This window comes from Salvelinus fontinalis, chromosome 6 (genome assembly GCF_029448725.1).
Source record: "Salvelinus fontinalis isolate EN_2023a chromosome 6, ASM2944872v1, whole genome shotgun sequence".
NCBI lineage: Eukaryota > Metazoa > Chordata > Actinopteri > Salmoniformes > Salmonidae > Salvelinus > Salvelinus fontinalis.
The window spans coordinates 6,889,808-6,905,982 of record NC_074670.1 but is presented as its reverse complement, the minus strand read 5'-3'; the positions used below and the strand labels follow the sequence as shown (position 1 = coordinate 6,905,982).

The following is a 16,175-nucleotide window of genomic DNA, read 5'->3' as shown; positions in this document are numbered from 1 at the left end:
CAAATCACACCCTGACCAAACCCAAAATAGAGACATAAAAAGCTCTCTAAGGTCAGGGCGTGACAAATATACAGTCTACTGCTGTGTCAATGTAGCAGTTGTTTAATATACAGTCTACTGCTGTGTCAATGTAGCAGTTGTTTAATATACAATCTACTGCTGTGTCAATTAAGCATTTGTTTAATATACAATCTACTGCTGTGTCAATGTAGTATTTGTGGCAGACAGTGCAGCAGCAAGCATGTCATGCAAACTCTTATTCCTAAAATGGACTGCCAAGCAAGAACTCAACAATAACACACTAAAACATACAATCAAATCGCCTGAACAAAAACAAGATTCAGTTGAAACATAAATAGAGTTGGTGAAATCAGCATCATCTGATAGAGTTGTCATGGTATATACAGGCTGCTGGAGATGGATCCTTCTGATAGAGTTGTCATGGTATATACAGGCTGCTGGAGATGGATCCTTCTGATAGAGTTGTCATGGTATATACAGGCTGCTGAAGATGGATCCTTCTGATAGAGTTGTCATGGTATATACAGGCTGCTGGAAATGGATCCTTCTGATAGAGTTGTCATGGTACATACAGGCTGCTGGAGATGGATCCTTCTGATAGAGTTGTCATGGTATATACAGGCTGCTGGAGATGGATCCTTCTGATAGTTGTCATGGTATATACAGGCTGCTGGAGATGGATCCTTCTGATAGAGTTGTCATGGTATATACAGGCTGCTGGAGATGGATCCTTCTGATAGAGTTGTCATGGTACATACAGGCTGCTGGAGATGGATCCTTCTGATAGAGTTGTCATGGTACATACAGGCTGCTGGAGATGGATCCTTCTGATAGAACTGTCATGGTATATACAGGCTGCTGGAGATGGATCCTTCTGATAGAGTTGTCATGGTATATACAGGCTGCTGGAGATGGATCCTTCTGATAGAGTTGTCATGGTATATACAGGCTGCTGGAGATGGATCCTTCTGATAGAGTTGTCATGGTACATACAGGCTGCTGGAGATGGATCCTTCTGATAGAGCTGTCATGGTATATACAGGCTGCTGGAGATGGATCCTTCTGATAGAGTTGTCATGGTATATACAGGCTGCTGGAGATGGATCCTTCTGATAGAGTTGTCATGGTATATACAGGCTGCTGGAGATGGATCCTTCTGATAGAGTTGTCATGGTACATACAGGCTGCTGGAGATGGATCCTTCTGATAGAGTTGTCATGGTATATACAGGCTGCTGGAGATGGATCCTTCTGATAGAGTTGTCATGGTATATACAGGCTGCTGGAGATGGATCCTTCTGATAGAGTTGTCATGGTATATACAGGCTGCTGGAGATGGATCCTTCTGATAGAGTTGTCATGGTACATACAGGCTGCTAGAGATGGATCCTTCTGATAGAGTTGTCATGGTATATACAGGCTGCTGAAGATGGATCCTTCTGATAGAGTTGTCATGGTATATACAGGCTGCTGGAGATGGATCCTTCTGATAGAGTTGTCATGGTATATACAGGCTGCTGGAGATGGATCCTTCTGCTAGAGTTGTCATGGTATATACAGGCTGCTGGAGATGGATCCTTCTGATAGAGTTGTCATGGTACATACAGGCTGCTGGAGATGGATCCTTCTTATAGAGTTGTCATGGTATATACAGGCTGCTGGAGATGGATCCTTCTGATAGAGTTGTCATGGTATATACAGGCTGCTGGAGATGGATCCTTCTGATAGAGTTGTCATGGTACATACAGGCTGCTGGAGATGGATCCTTCTGATAGAGTTGTCATGGTACATACAGGCTGCTGGAGATGGATCCTTCTGATAGAGTTGTCATGGTATATACAGGCTGCTGGAGATGGATCCTTCTGATAGAGCCAGTTTTAGTGTGTCAAGAACTGCAACGCAACTGGGTTTTTCACGTGTTACGAATGGCAATTCGTAAAACATGTAACGAATTGCAATTCATACAATATGTAACGACGTTGGCTAGGTGGCTAATGCTAAGCTAGGAGTTGCTAGACGTTTGTGTTATACACCCACCTATCCACCCTACTTTTGTTTTTGCCTTAAGTCATCTTCTGTCTTAAGTAACCATAACAAACGTAACATATTTTAATTTACGTGTCCCGGATTTACATTTACAATGTGGTTTATCATGGTGTCCCATGGTAATCAATCAAAATCACATAACAAATGCTTAGGCTGCCATGACATGACATTTTTTTACATTCTTACACTACCGCTCAAAAGTTTGAGGTCACTTAGAAATGTTCTTGTTTTTGAAAGAAAAGCTGGAAACGGCTGATTTTTTGTGGAATATCTACAAAGGCGTACAGAGCCCCATTATCAGCAACCATCACTCCTGTGTTCCAATGGCACGTTGTGTTCGCTAATCCAAGTCTATAATTTTAAAAGGCAAATTTAAATTTTGCAATTATGTTAGCACAGCTGAAAACGGTTGTTCTGATTAAAGAAGCAATAAAACTGGCCTTCTTTAGACTAGTTGAGTATCTGGGGCATCAGTATTTGTGGGTTCGATTACAGAAACAAAGAACTTTCTTCTGAATCTCATCAGTCTATTCTTGTTCTGAGAAATTAAGGCTATTCAGGTGAGAAATTGCCAAGAAACTGAAGATCTCATACAATGCTGTGTACTCCCTTCACAGAACAGCGCAAACTGGCTCTAACCAGAATAAAAAGAGGAGTGGGAGGCCCCGGTGCACAACTGAGCAAGAGGACAAGTACATTAGAGTGTCTAGTTTGAGAAACAGACGCCTCACAAGCCCTTAACTGGCAGCTTCATTAAATAGTACACGCAAAACACCAGTCTCAACGTCAACAGTGAAGAGGTGACTCTGGGATACTGGCCTTCTAGGCAGAATTGCAAAGAAAAAGCCATATCTCAGACTGGCCAATAAAAATAACAAATTTAAATGTGCAAAAGAACACAGACACTGGAGAGAGGAACTCTGCCTAGAAGGCCGGCATCCCAGAGTCGCCTCTTAGCTAACACAACGTGCCATTGGAACACAGGAGTGATGGTTGTTGATAATGGGCCTCTGTACGCCTATGTAGATATTCCATAAAAAATCTTCTGTTTCCAGCTACAATAGTCATTTACAACATTAACAATGTCTACACTATATTTCTGATCAACTTGATGTTATTTTAATGGACAAAAATGTGCTTTCTTTCAAAAACAAGGACATTTCTAAGTGACCCCAAACTTTTGAACGGTAGTGTACATTTTTCACGTTGCACAAGAAACATACATAATACAAAAGTCGGCCGAATCAGGGATGTATCAACTCCTCACCACTGTCCCCAGAACATTTGTAGCAGATGAAGTTGAGCCTCTGGTTCTCCTCCAGACTAACCCATTGCTGCCTCCCGGTGGTCTCTACAGCCCCTGCAATCCCACAGTCCTGCTGGCTGTCTGAGCCGTGCCCGGGGGCCCAGTTCTGGTAGCAGCCTGCATCAGACCTGATCCAGAACCAGAAGTGGAATGCACAGGTGAAGCGCAGGCCGACCCAGACGTGGGATGAGGTGGCGTTGGCAGCCCTCTCTGTCACCCAGTACTGAAGCAGCTCTGTAGTGATGGAGACCAGGTCAACGTGGTGCTCTCTGCAGTAGCTCAGGGCCTCGTTCCACGTCATGTGCTCACGGATCAATATCAGGTTGTCTGAGAGAAATAAAGATAGTAAAGATAGATAACATGGAGCCCATTCAACAAAATGTAGATTTGTATGCATTTAGACCTCTGCTCTGTAATATAACATCTTTGAAACAACATAAAACCACTGCCAAACAAAAAAGAGACGGTTAGGCTTTCAACATGTCAAAAATTGTGATATAATGATGAAAGTTACCTGGACTTACACCTTGACTGTTTTCATTTGGCATAACAGTGGAGATACTGACAGGCTCTGCAGTACTGTATGGAGCAGTCTCAACCACTGTGGTTATATGTAGGGCAGAAGTATGTTCAGTAGTCGCTTGTGTAATGCTGTGTTGCATTTCTGTGTCTGCAGGCTCAGTTGTTGATTGATGTGTTACATTCTCAGTAGTAAGGTGTTTAGTAGTCGCCTCCTCAGTTGAAACATGCACTGTGGTATTGAATGTAGTCGGTGAAAACATTAAGGAAATGTTTTGGACATTAGCAGTAGAAGCACTTGTAGTTAAGTAATCAGTAGTCACTTTCTCTGTAGTTGAGTGTTCAGTAGTTAACATTTCAGTTGAAGCATGTTCTGTGGTAGTTGGTGCTGACGATGAGATAATGCTTTGAAAATGTACAGTAGGTGCTCTTTCTGTATTTAGGTGTTTAGTAGTTAACTGTTCAGTTGAATCATGTTCTGTGGAAATTAATAGAGTAGGTATAGACGCTGAGGGACTGTTTTGAACAGGGACAGTAGTCGCTGGGTCAGAGGTTAGATGTTCAGTAGTTAACTGTTCAGTTGAATCATGTTCTGTGGAAATTAATAGAGTAGGTATAGACGCTGAGGGACTGTTTTGAACAGGTGCAGTAGTCGCTGGGTCAGAGGTTAGGTGTTCAGTAGTTAACTGTTCAGTTGAAACTTGCTTTGTGGTAGTGAATATATCTGGTACAGACGATGAGGGACTGTTTTGAACAGGTACAGTAGTCAGTGGGTCAGAGGTTAGGTGTTCAGTAGTTAACTGTTCAGTTGAAACTTGCACTGTGGTATTGAACGTATTTGGTACTGGTGTTGAGGGACTGTTTTGAACAGGTACAGTAGTCAGTGGGTCAGAGGTTAGGAGTCTGGTAGACAGCTGTCTAGTAGAAACATACACTGTGGTATTGGATGTAGTTGGTTTTTGAACAGGTACAGTAGTCGCTGGGTCAGAGGTTAGGTGTTCAGTAGTTAACTGTTCAGTTGAAACATGCACTGTGGTATTGGATGTAGTTGGTTTTTGAACAGGGACAGTAGTCAGTGGGTCAGAGGTTAGGTGTTCAGTAGTTAACTGTTCAGTAGAAACATGCACTGTGGTATTGGATGTAGTTGGTTTTTGAACAGGTACAGTAGTCAGTGGGTCAGAGGTTAGGTGTTCAGTAGTTAACTGTTCAGTTGAAACATGTTCTGTGGTATTGAATGTAGTTGGTACTGGTGTTGAGGGACTGTTTTGGATAGGGACAGTAGTCGCTGGGTCAGAGGTTACGTGTTCAGTAGTTAACTGTTCAGTTGAAACTTGCTTTGTGGTAGTGAATGTATCTGGTACAGACGATAAGGGACTGTTTTGAAAAGGTACAGTAGTCAGTGGGTCAGAGGTTAGGTGTTCAGTAGTTAACAGTTCAGGTGAAGCATGTTCTGTGGTATTGAATGTAGTTGGTACTGGTGTTGAGGGACTGTTTTGAACAGGGACAGTAGAAGCACTTGTAGTTAAGTAATCAGTAGTCACTTTCTCTCTAGTTGAGTATCCAGTAGTTAACATTTCAGTTGAAGCATGTTCTGTGGTAGTTGGTGCTGACGATGAGATAATGCTTTGAACAGGTACAGTAGTTTCATGTTCTGTAGTTACTTGTTTAGTAGTAAACTGTTCAGTAGAAACTTGCTTTGTGGTATTGGATGTAGTTGGTTTTTGAACAGGTACAGTAGTCGCTGGGTCAGAGGTTAGGTGTTCAGTAGTTAACTGTTCAGTTGAAACTTGCTTTGTGCTAGTGAATGTATCTGGTACAGACGATGATGGACTGTTTTGAACAGGTACAGTAGTCGCTGGGTCAGAGGTTAGGTGTTCAGTAGTTAACTGTTCAGTTGAAACTTGCTTTGTGGTAGTGAATATATCTGGTACAGACGATGATGGACTGTTTTGAACAGGTACAGTAGTCGCTGGGTCAGAGGTTAGGTGTTCAGTAGTTAACTGTTCAGTTGAAACTTGCTTTGTGGTAGTGAATATATCTGGTACAGACGATGAGGGACTGTTTTGAACAGGTACAGTAGTCGCTGGGTCAGAGGTTAGGTGTTCAGTAGTTAACTGTTCAGTTGAAACATGCTTTGTGGTGGTGAATGTATCTGGTACAGACGATGAGGGACTGTTTTGAACAGGTACAGTAGTCGCTGGGTCAGAGGTTAGGTGTTCAGTAGTTAACTGTTCAGTTGAAACTTGCTTTGTGGTAGTGAATATATCTGGTACAGACGATGAGGGACTGTTTTGAACAGGTACAGTAGTCAGTGGGTCAGAGGTTAGGTGTTCAGTAGTTAATTGTTCAGTTGAAACTTGCTTTGTGGTAGTGAATATATCTGGTACAGACGATGAGGGACTGTTTTGAACAGGTACAGTAGTCAGTGGGTCAGAGGTTAGGTGTTCAGTAGTTAACTGTTCAGTTGAAACTTGCTTTGTGGTAGTGAATATATCTGGTACAGACGATGATGGACTGTTTTGAACAGGTACAGTAGTCGCTGGGTCAGAGGTTAGGTGTTCAGTAGTTAACTGTTCAGTTGAAACTTGCTTTGTGGTAGTGAATATATCTGGTACAGACGATGAGGGACTGTTTTGAACAGGTACAGTAGTCAGTGGGTCAGAGGTTAGGTGTTCAGTAGTTAACTGTTCAGGTGAAGCATGTTCTGTGGTATTGGATGTAGTTGGTTTTTGAACAGGTACAGTAGTCGCTGGGTCAGAGGTTAGGTGTTCAGTAGTTAACTGTTCAGTTGAAACATGCTTTGTGGTGGTGAATGTATCTGGTACAGACGATGAGGGACTGTTTTGAACAGGTACAGTAGTCGCTGGGTCAGAGGTTAGGTGTTCAGTAGTTAACTGTTCAGTTGAAACTTGCTTTGTGGTAGTGAATATATCTGGTACAGACGATGAGGGACTGTTTTGAACAGGTACAGTAGTCAGTGGGTCAGAGGTTAGGTGTTCAGTAGTTAATTGTTCAGTTGAAACTTGCTTTGTGGTAGTGAATATATCTGGTACAGACGATGAGGGACTGTTTTGAACAGGTACAGTAGTCAGTGGGTCAGAGGTTAGGTGTTCAGTAGTTAACTGTTCAGTTGAAACTTGCTTTGTGGTAGTGAATGTATCTGATACAGACGATGAGGGACTGTTTTGGACAGGGACAGTAGAAGCACTTGTAGTTAAGTAATCAGTAGTCACTTTCTCTCTAGTTGAGTATCCAGTAGTTAACATTTCAGTTGAAGCATGTTCTGTGGTAGTTGGTGCTGACGATGAGATAATGCTTTGAACAGGTACAGTAGTTTCATGTTCTGTAGTTACTTGTTTAGTAGTTAACTGTTCAGTAGAAACTTGCTTTGTGGTAGTGAATGTATCTGGTACAGACGATGATGGACTGTTTTGAACAGGTACAGTAGTCGCTGGGTCAGAGGTTAGGTGTTCAGTAGTTAACTGTTCAGTTGAAACTTGCTTTGTGGTAGTGAATGTATCTGGTACAGACGATGAGGGACTGTTTTGAACAGGTACAGTAGTCGCTGGGTCAGAGGTTAGGTGTTCAGTAGTTAACTGTTCAGTTGAAACTTGCTTTGTGGTAGTGAATATATCTGGTACAGACGATGAGGGACTGTTTTGAACAGGTACAGTAGTCAGTGGGTCAGAGGTTAGGTGTTTAGTAGTTAACAGTTCAGTTGAAACTTGCTTTGTGGTAGTGAATATATCTGGTACAGACGATGAGGGACTGTTTTGAACAGGTACAGTAGTCGCTGGGTCAGAGGTTAGGTGTTCAGTAGTTAACTGTTCAGTTGAAACTTGCTTTGTGGTAGTGAATGTATCTGGTACAGACGATGAGGGACTGTTTTGGACAGGGACAGTAGAAGCACTTGTAGTTAAGTAATCAGTAGTCACTTTCTCTCTAGTTGAGTATCCAGTAGTTAACATTTCAGTTGAAGCATGTTCTGTGGTAGTTGGTGCTGACGATGAGATAATGCTTTGAACAGGTACAGTAGTTTCATGTTCTGTAGTTACTTGTTTAGTAGTTAACTGTTCAGTAGAAACTTGCTTTGTGGTAGTGAATGTATCTGGTACAGACGATGATGGACTGTTTTGAACAGGTACAGTAGTCAGTGGGTCAGAGGTTAGGTGTTCAGTAGTTAACTGTTCAGTTGAAACTTGCTTTGTGGTAGTGAATGTATCTGGTACAGACGATGAGGGACTGTTTTGAACAGGTACAGTAGTCAGTGGGTCAGAGGTTAGGTGTTCAGTAGTTAACAGTTCAGGTGAAGCATGTTCTGTGGTATTGAATGTAGTTGGTACTGGTGTTGAGGTACTGTTTTGGACAGGGACAGTAGAAGCACTTGTAGTTAAGTAATCAGTAGTCACTTTCTCTCTAGTTGAGTATCCAGTAGTTAACATTTCAGTTGAAGCATGTTCTGTGGTAGTTGGTGCTGACGATGAGATAATGCTTTGAACAGGTACAGTAGTTTCATGTTCTGTAGTTACTTGTTTAGTAGTAAACTGTTCAGTAGAAACTTGCTTTGTGGTATTGGATGTAGTTGGTTTTTGAACAGGTACAGTAGTCGCTGGGTCAGTGGTTAGGTGTTCAGTAGTTAACTGTTCAGTTGAAACTTGCTTTGTGGTAGTGAATATATCTGGTACAGACGATGAGGGACTGTTTTGAACAGGTACAGTAGTCAGTGGGTCAGAGGTTAGGTGTTCAGTAGTTAACTGTTCAGTTGAAACATGTTCTGTGGTATTGAATGTAGTTGGTACTGGTGATGAGGTACTGTTTTGGACAGGGACAGTAGAAGCACTTGTAGTTAAGTAATCAGTAGTCACTTTCTCTCTAGTTGAGTATCCAGTAGTTAACATTTCAGTTGAAGCATATTCTTTGGTAGTTGGTGCTGACGATGAGATAATGCTTTGAACAGGTACAGTAGTTTCATGTTCTGTAGTTACTTGTTTAGTAGTTAACTGTTCAGTAGAAACTTGCTTTGTGGTAGTGAATGTATCTGGTACAGACGATGAGGGACTGTTTTGAACAGGTACAGTAGTCAGTGGGTCAGAGGTTAGGTGTTCAGTAGTTAACTGTTCAGTTGAAACTTGCTTTGTGGTAGTGAATATTTCTGGTACAGACGATGAGGGACTGTTTTGAACAAGTACAGTAGTCAGTGGGTCAGAGGTTAGGTGTTCAGTAGTTAACTGTTCAGTTGAAGCATGTTCTGTGGAAATTAATGTAGTTGGTACTGGTGTTGAGGGACTGTTTTGAACAGGGACAGTAGAAGCACTTGTAGTTAAGTAATCAGTAGTCACTTTCTCTCTAGTTGAGTATCCAGTAGTTAACATTTCAGTTGAAGCATGTTCTGTGGTAGTTGGTGCTGACGATGAGATAATGCTTTGAACAGGTACAGTAGTTTCATGTTCTGTAGTTACTTGTTTAGTAGTTAACTGTTCAGTAGAAACTTGCTTTGTGGTAGTGAATGTATCTGGTACAGACGATGAGGGACTGTTTTGAACAGGTACAGTAGTCAGTGGGTCAGAGGTTAGGTGTTCAGTAGTTAACTGTTCAGTTGAAACTTGCTTTGTGGTATTGGATGTAGTTGGTTTTTGAACAGGTACAGTAGTCGCTGGGTCAGAGGTTAGGTGTTCAGTAGTTAACTGTTCAGTTGAAACTTGCTTTGTGCTAGTGAATGTATCTGGTACAGACGATGAGGGACTGTTTTGAACAGGTACAGTAGTCGCTGGGTCAGAGGTTAGGTGTTCAGTAGTTAACTGTTCAGTTGAAACTTGCTTTGTGGTAGTGAATATATCTGGTACAGACGATGATGGACTGTTTTGAACAGGTACAGTAGTCGCTGGGTCAGAGGTTAGGTGTTCAGTAGTTAACTGTTCAGTTGAAACTTGCTTTGTGGTAGTGAATATATCTGGTACAGACGATGAGGGACTGTTTTGAACAGGTACAGTAGTCGCTGGGTCAGAGGTTAGGTGTTCAGTAGTTAACTGTTCAGTTGAAACTTGCTTTGTGGTAGTGAATGTATCTGGTACAGACGATGAGGGACTGTTTTGGACAGGGACAGTAGTCGCTGGGTCAGAGGTTAGGTGTTCAGTAGTTAACTGTTCAGTTGAAACATGTTCTGTGGTATTGAATGTAGTTGGTACTGGTGTTGAGGGACTGTTTTGAACAGGGACAGTAGAAGCACTTGTAGTTAAGTAATCAGTAGTCACTTTCTCTCTAGTTGAGTATCCAGTAGTTAACATTTCAGTTGAAGCATGTTCTGTGGTAGTTGGTGCTGACGATGAGATAATGCTTTGAACAGGTACAGTAGTTTCATGTTCTGTAGTTACTTGTTTAGTAGTTAACTGTTCAGTAGAAACTTGCTTTGTGGTAGTGAATGTATCTGGTACAGACGATGATGGACTGTTTTGAACAGGTACAGTAGTCGCTGGGTCAGAGGTTAGGTGTTCAGTAGTTAACTGTTCAGTTGAAACTTGCTTTGTGGTAGTGAATGTATCTGGTACAGACGATGAGGGACTGTTTTGAACAGGTACAGTAGTCAGTGGGTCAGAGGTTAGGTGTTCAGTAGTTAACAGTTCAGGTGAAGCATGTTCTGTGGTATTGAATGTAGTTGGTACTGGTGTTGAGGTACTGTTTTGGACAGGGACAGTAGAAGCACTTGTAGTTAAGTAATCAGTAGTCACTTTCTCTCTAGTTGAGTATCCAGTAGTTAACATTTCAGTTGAAGCATGTTCTGTGGTAGTTGGTGCTGACGATGAGATAATGCTTTGAACAGGTACAGTAGTTTCATGTTCTGTAGTTACTTGTTTAGTAGTAAACTGTTCAGTAGAAACTTGCTTTGTGGTATTGGATGTAGTTGGTTTTTGAACAGGTACAGTAGTCGCTGGGTCAGTGGTTAGGTGTTCAGTAGTTAACTGTTCAGTTGAAACTTGCTTTGTGGTAGTGAATATATCTGGTACAGACGATGAGGGACTGTTTTGAACAGGTACAGTAGTCGCTGGGTCAGAGGTTAGGTGTTCAGTAGTTAACTGTTCAGTAGAAACTTGCTTTGTGGTAGTGAATGTATCTGGTACAGACGATGAGGGACTGTTTTGAACAGGTACAGTAGTCAGTGGGTCAGAGGTTAGGTGTTCAGTAGTTAACTGTTCAGTTGAAACTTGCTTTGTGGTAGTGAATATTTCTGGTACAGACGATGAGGGACTGTTTTGAACAAGTACAGTAGTCAGTGGGTCAGAGGCTAGGTGTTCAGTAGTTAACTGTTCAGTTGAAACATGTTCTGTGGTATTGAATGTAGTTGGTACTGGTGTTGATGGACTGTTTTGGACAGGGACAGTAGAAGCACTTGTAGTTAAGTAATCAGTAGTCACTTTCTCTCTAGTTGAGTATCCAGTAGTTAACATTTCAGTTGAAGCATATTCTTTGGTAGTTGGTGCTGACGATGAGATAATGCTTTGAACAGGTACAGTAGTTTCATGTTCTGTAGTTACTTGTTTAGTAGTAAACTGTTCAGTAGAAACTTGCTTTGTGGTAGTGAATGTATCTGGTACAGACGATGAGGGACTGTTTTGAACAGGTACAGTAGTCAGTGGGTCAGAGGTTAGGTGTTCAGTAGTTAACTGTTCAGTTGAAACTTGCTTTGTGGTAGTGAATATTTCTGGTACAGACGATGAGGGACTGTTTTGAACAAGTACAGTAGTCAGTGGGTCAGAGGCTAGGTGTTCAGTAGTTAACTGTTCAGTTGAAACATGTTCTGTGGTATTGAATGTAGTTGGTACTGGTGTTGATGGACTGTTTTGGACAGGGACAGTAGAAGCACTTGTAGTTAAGTAATCAGTAGTCACTTTCTCTCTAGTTGAGTATCCAGTAGTTAACATTTCAGTTGAAGCATGTTCTGTGGTAGTTGGTGCTGACGATGAGATAATGCTTTGAACAGGTACAGTAGTTTCATGTTCTGTAGTTACTTGTTTAGTAGTAAACTGTTCAGTAGAAACATACACTGTGGTATTGGATGTAGTTGGTTTTTGAACAGGGACAGTAGTCGCTGGGTCAGAGGTTAGGTGTTCAGTAGTTAACTGTTCAGTTGAAACTTGCTTTGTGGTAGTGAATGTAGTTGGTACTGGTGTAGATGGAGTGTTTTGAACAGGTAAGCCTACAGTAGTTGCTTGGTCAGAGGTTGGTAAAAGATATGAAATAATATGCTGGATCTGCACAAAATGGGTAGTTGTTAGCTTAGGTGTTACTTCATCTGGAGTTGACTGTTCAGCAGTGGCAAGCACAGTAGCTGTGGGAGCAGTTGTTTGTGGCACAGTATGTGTGGTTGTAGGTGGCATCTGGGTAGTTGGTCGCTTCATTTCTGTAAGGAATATATACAAATAAATTAGAAACAAGGGTCAAATGTATTTCATTCATAACAAACACATTAAATCATGTTTACATACTGCTTTACTCATCTCATATGTATATACTGTATTCTATTCTACTGGATTTTAGTCTATGCCACTCTGACATGGCTCATCCTAATATTTCTATATTCCTTAATTCCATTATTTTACTTTTAAGTTTGTGTGTATTGTGTGTATTGTTATGCATTGTTAGATATTACTGCACTGTTGGAGCTAGAAACACAAGCATTTCGCTACACCTGCAATAACGTCTGCATGTGACCAATACAATTTGATTTGATTTGATTTGGTATCTTAATTGTTTTCTCTGTTTCTATTTGTTTTCTTAAAAGTTGCTACAGGTCAAAATTTGAATCCCACCTAACAAAAATGTACCAAACTCACCACCATGGCAGACAAACCACCAACTGATGTTGCACCACTGGTCATTCCACTTCTTATCGTTGAGTATAACAGAAGTACAGTTCTGGTCCCCTCTGAAGTTGTTAGGCTGATTGGTCTTCCAGAAGCGGTATGAGGAGTTGCTCCCATCTGACCACTTCCATGGGTCTTTAAAGAGACCAATCCACATGCTCTGGGACAGTGACATGTTCTGGACGTGATGGTTTTCCTCTCTGGACCGTATGCTGGCCAGGTCTGTGTACGTACCCCGGCAGTGGTCTTGAGCCTCTCTCCAAGTCTTGCTGTCATCAATGAAGATGTGACTGTTACTAGCGTTTTTCCCTGTCAGAGGATAGAAAATACACATAACATTTGCATGGAACATTGGAGATATAGCGGGGTGCAGGTTTGAACATTGCCCACACAAAATATCATTATGCTCACGCAATCACCCAATTGATTATACCCAAGTCATGTTTAACGGTTGAAATTTCAGTAAGCAAGCTTTAAAACAGGCAAAAAATGTCTGACTGCCCATCCAGACATATCATCCTAAAATCGGCCTTGGTTTGTATCTGATATGGGGTTGATATTGCTATAAATACGCTGCTCAAAAAAATAAAGGGAACACTTAAACAACACAATGTAACTCCAAGTCAATCACACTTCTGTGAAATCCAACTGTCCACTTAGGAAGCAACACTGATTGACAATAAATTTCACATGCTGTTGTGCAAATGGAATAGACAAAAGGTGGAAATTATAGGCAATTAGCAAGACACCCCCGAAAAAGGAGTGATTCTGCAGGTGGTGACCACAGACCACTTCTCAGTTCCTATGCTTCCTGGCTGATGTTTTGGTCACTTTTGAATGCTGGCGGTGCTCTCACTCTAGTGGTAATATGAGACGGAGTCTACAACCCACACAAGTGGCTCAGGTAGTGCAGTTCATCCAGGATGGCACATGTGGCCTGCTGGAGGTCATTTTGCAGGGCGCTGGCAGTGCACCTCCTTGCACAAAGGCGGAGATAGCGGTCCTGCTGCTGGGTTGTTGCCCTCCTACGGCCTCCTCCACGTCTCCTGATGTACTGGCCTGTCTCCTGGTAGCGCCTCCATGCTCTGGACACTACGCTGACAGACACAGCAAACCTTTTTGCCACAGCTCGCATTGATGTGTCATCCTGGATGAACTGCACTACCTGAGCCACTTGTGTGGGTTGTAGACTCCGTCTCATGCTACCACTAGAGTGAGAGCACCGCCAGCATTCAAAAGTGACCAAAACATCAGCCAGGAAGCATAGGAACTGAGAAGTGGTCTGTGGTCACCACCTGCAGAATCACTCCTTTTTTGGGGGTGTCTTGCTAATTGCCTATAATTTCCACCTTTTGTCTATTCCATTTGCACAACAGCATGTGAAATTTATTGTCAATCAGTGTTGCTTCCTAAGTGGACAGTTTGATTTCACAGAAGTGTGATTGACTTGGAGTTACATTGTGTTGTTTAAGTGTTCCCTTTATTTTTTTGAGCAGTGTAGAATAGACTTAGAATTACTCACCATCAAAGCAAACAAAAGCTCTTTTAATTTGGCAGTTATCCTCAAACCACTGTCCGTTTGGATCCATTGCAGCACAGCTATCTTGAGTATTGTTTTGCTTCGGCTCTGCTGCCCTCCAGTTGAAAAACTCAATCTTTCTCTGATCTGGCAATGACCAGTGCCACTCAAATTCATCTCCAAACTCCAGTCCTATCCAGACACTGGCTGTCCAATTCGGTACCAATTGTACAAGTCTATCCAGATCCCCTGAGTTGTAGATGTTTGCCAAGTCAGTGTACATGTCTCTACAGTAAGTCTGGGCTTGGCTATAATTCATTTGAAGGCTAACATAGTGATACTGAGGAGGGGAGATACTGAGAGTAAGGTAACACAGTCCTGTAAAATACAAGCAAAAACCATTAGAGAGCAAGTTAATAATATCTCCTTGCTGCATGCATAGATTTCACACACACATCCTATTAATATCACAGAATATCAACGTATAATACACATCATGTTGCTTTTCATGAACAGAGAGAACTATGAAAGGATCCTGAAAAATGGCGTAACAGACGATCAGGATTGTCTTTTATGTATGAGCTACTCCCAACACTTACATCCTCTTTCTAAAGGATTTATATTTTAATGCCTTATTCAATGATGCCTAAATTATCACAATGACTCCAACAAATAACTTTGATGTTATTGAAAGCACTGAAGAATACATACCTGAGACGGACAGGAGACCCAACAGTGCAGGGCTCCTCATCATGACTGTAGCTTTTCAGTAGTCTTCAGAATTGGTTGTCAAACTGAAATCGTTGTAACTGTCCATTACTAACGTTCAGATCTAACCAAAACATACAAACTGTGTTCTAGTCTAGTACAAAATCCTCTGAAATGGAGGCAACTGACACTCGTTGTAACTTAGTTGACTGACCTATTAAGACTCCCTAGTAGTAGGTGTCTAAGAATGTGACCGGTCTTGTTTATAAAGAAAACACATGTTTAGGTTCACCCTTGTTGTAATGTTCCCTGACAAGGTAGTGCATCAGGTTTAGCTCTGTCACTCTTATACATAGATCCCACATGACGAGGCTGTGACGGGTGGCAAGAAAGACATGTCAGTCAAGAACACGGAAGTGTGTCACCAAAAACCACATGATAATTGACAAAATGTACATAATCACATTGTGAACCTGTTGAGATACACTGATAATGGAAAAGTCATTGCTAGACCTATTCGCCGACAGATAAAAAGCAATTGTCCCAGAACGGTCCAAAATAGAATGCTAGTTGACAATCCAAGTCATTAGTAAGGTGTTAGGAATGAGGTTGAGCAATTCAGGTTACACTGTATGAAGATACCTTCCCAAACAGGTAACAATATACTGTAGTTACTGTCTTTTGCTGGTCGGACAAATGAGCGTGAAACACAATGATTCATCAAGTTAGCGACAGAATTGTTCACTCAAGGGCATGACTAGTGATAAGCAGACCTATTGTTCCCCTTTAAAGAACAAGGAAGTTTAACTCTGCTTGATGAAAAAGATTAGGAGCCCGTACAGCACCAGTCAAAAGTTTGGACAACTCATTCAAGGGTTTTTCTTTATTTTTACAATTTTCTACATTGTAAAATAATAGTGAAGACATCAAAACTATTAAATAACACGTATAGAATCATGTAACCAAAAAAGTGTTAAACATATCAAAATATATGTTATATTTGAGATTCTTCAAAGTAGCCACAGTTTGCCTTGATGAAAGCTTTGCACACTCTTGGCATTCTCTCAACCAGCTTCACCTGGAATTCTTTTCCAACAGTTTGGAAGGAGTTCCCACATATACTGAGCACTTGTTGGCTGCTTTTCCTTCACTCTGCGGTCCAACTCATCCCAAACCATCTCAACCTTCTTGATCAAATA

At 41.5% G+C, this 16,175-nt stretch overlaps 2 protein-coding genes across 2 annotated transcripts; both read right to left on the bottom strand.

The window, feature by feature from the left end:
* Positions 1-2,389: 2,389 nt before the first annotated feature.
* LOC129856908 (uncharacterized) lies at positions 2,390-4,411 on the bottom strand. Its single transcript, XM_055924669.1, has 2 exons — positions 3,887-4,411; positions 2,390-3,699 (listed from the first exon to the last, which is right to left on the bottom strand). Exons 1-2 carry the CDS (start codon positions 4,245-4,247, stop codon positions 3,311-3,313), a joined length of 750 nt encoding a protein of 249 aa, XP_055780644.1. The 5' UTR covers positions 4,248-4,411; the 3' UTR covers positions 2,390-3,310.
* A 65-nt stretch (positions 4,412-4,476) lies between these two features.
* Positions 4,477-10,305, bottom strand: LOC129856763 (mucin-2-like). Its single transcript, XM_055924484.1, has 2 exons — positions 7,651-10,305; positions 4,477-4,483 (listed from the first exon to the last, which is right to left on the bottom strand). The coding sequence occupies exons 1-2, from the start codon at positions 10,173-10,175 to the stop codon at positions 4,477-4,479; spliced, it is 2,532 nt and encodes an 843-aa protein (XP_055780459.1). The 5' UTR covers positions 10,176-10,305.
* Positions 10,306-16,175: the final 5,870 nt, after the last annotated feature.